This window comes from Elaeis guineensis, chromosome 1, assembly GCF_000442705.2.
Source record: "Elaeis guineensis isolate ETL-2024a chromosome 1, EG11, whole genome shotgun sequence".
NCBI classification, from domain to species: Eukaryota; Viridiplantae; Streptophyta; class Magnoliopsida; order Arecales; family Arecaceae; genus Elaeis; species Elaeis guineensis.
In genome coordinates, this window is record NC_025993.2 from 21,444,049 (window position 1) to 21,445,960 (window position 1,912).

The window sequence follows — 1,912 nt, forward strand, 5'->3', positions numbered from 1 at the left end:
AGGTGGTGGTGGGGTGGTAGGCGATGAAGGCATTGGTGACGTCTTGGCCGATGAGGTTGAGGAGGGGGATGTCATAGACCTTCCCCTGGATCGAGATCCAGAGGTCGTCGGGAGTGTTGTGACCCCGGAGCTTCGTGGAGGTGATGTACCTCTGCTTCTCTCCTTCCATAGCCATTGTGAGCAAGAGGAGGAAATAGGAAGAGATGAGGAGCCGTGGGATCCCCCCATTCTTCTCCCTTGTTTTGTCTCTTTCTCTCTCCCTCTACAAGAACATTGAAGGAGGGGAAGATCCCTTCTTCTCTCACCCTATTGTTCTTGATGTTCTTGAGGCCCATTGATTTTAACGACTTCAACGCCACTATCGATGGTTTTGGCATCAACGACACCATCGAGTTCCGCTCCTCTCATGACGTCGATGGCCATGGCACTCACACCGCCTCCATTACGATCAGTCGCCACGCCTTCCAAGCCAGCATGGCTGGCTATGCCGCGGGCATCGCCTCCAAGGCCCGCATTGCCACCTATAAAGTTTGCTGGAAGGGCGCTGGCTGCCTTGACTTCGATATCCTTGCCGATTTTGACTGCACCGTCACCGACGGCATTGACATCATCTCCATCTCCATCAGCAGCAGTGACGGCGTCATTGCCCCCTACTACCTCGACCCCATCGCCGTCGGATCTTACGGTGCCGTCTCAAAGGGATTTTCATTTCCTTCTCTACCGGCAATGATGGCCCTAGCCCCATGTTCGTCACTAATCTTGCCCCCTGGCTCATCACCGTCGGTGCTGGCACTATCGACCATCGGCCCTCTACTCCGGCAAGCCTCTGTGGGTGTGATGATCCCCCTGGTGTACCCGAGCCAATTTGGTGGCCTCTCTGCCTCCCTCTGCATGGAAAACTCTGTGGATCCCAAGCTGGTGAATGGAAAGATCGTGATCTGCGACCGCAGCAGCAGCCTTCGCATGGCCAAGGGGATGGTCGTCAAGGATGTCGGTGGCGCTGCGATGATCCTCGCCCATGATAACTCGAACAGTGAGCGTCTGGTCGTCGACACCCACGTGCTGCCCACTTGTGCTGTTGGCTCCGACGAGGGTGATGCCATCAAGGCCTACGCCTCCTCTACCACCAACCCCACGGCCATGATGGCCTTCCTCTCCTCAAAACCTCTCTCTCTTTTTCTGGGGGATGACACATCACCTAGGAGGTCGACATTGTACATGACATATTAGCATCTTAACGGCAAACTTCGACACCGACTGACGATAGGCTAATATTGCAATAAATTAGATAGTATGCATACTTGATTGCAAAAATTAAAAATTTATGCTAAAATTGAAAATCTCCAAAAAGAATAGAATTTTTTATGTAATTAACCCTTCTAAAAATAATATCAAATTTCTGAGCTTTTTTACCAAAATACGGTTATTTTAAAAAAAAATTATCAAAATAATGCTCCTTCCAAATTATTTATCAAACTATTGTTCAGAAGAAAGTCACCCTATAATAAGACGATTTTATATGCCAATTCACCACAATCCATGCCATATGGAAAAGTGAGTCAGCAGTAGAGAGCCATCATATGGAAGGGCGACTCATATAGTCATCTTATGGAAGAGCAACTCATAGAGCCACCTTACCATAGGGCAACTTTACGAGTCGCCCTTCCATAGGGTGACTTAGGAGCTCTCATACCCTGACTAAATCACTCCCTCCCCTCTCTCTGTCACTTCGGCAAAAAAAAAAGCTAAACCCTCGGTCCCCGCCTTTCCCTAACTGATTCTCGATCCTCGCCTTTCCTCGCTGCATGATCTCCCAACTTATCTCTCGATCTCTGGCACAAGAACCCCCCTCCCTCTCCCTCTAGGTCCTCGATGCGAGAACCCCGCACTCCCTCTCAATCCCCAATGGCCC

At 50.3% G+C, this 1,912-nt stretch overlaps 1 protein-coding gene across 1 annotated transcript; it reads left to right on the top strand.

Annotated features, from left to right (window-relative positions):
• Positions 1 to 318: 318 nt before the first annotated feature.
• On the top strand, positions 319 to 1,230 carry LOC105032577 (subtilisin-like protease SBT1.6). The gene has a single exon (XM_019846337.3). It carries the CDS (start codon positions 319 to 321, stop codon positions 1,228 to 1,230), a length of 912 nt encoding a protein of 303 aa, XP_019701896.3.
• Positions 1,231 to 1,912: the final 682 nt, after the last annotated feature.

Excerpts from the sequence above, each read along its gene's own strand:
- LOC105032577 (XM_019846337.3), top strand. The coding sequence starts at position 319 with ATGTTCTTGAGGCCCATTGATTTTAACGACTTCAACGCCACTATCGAT.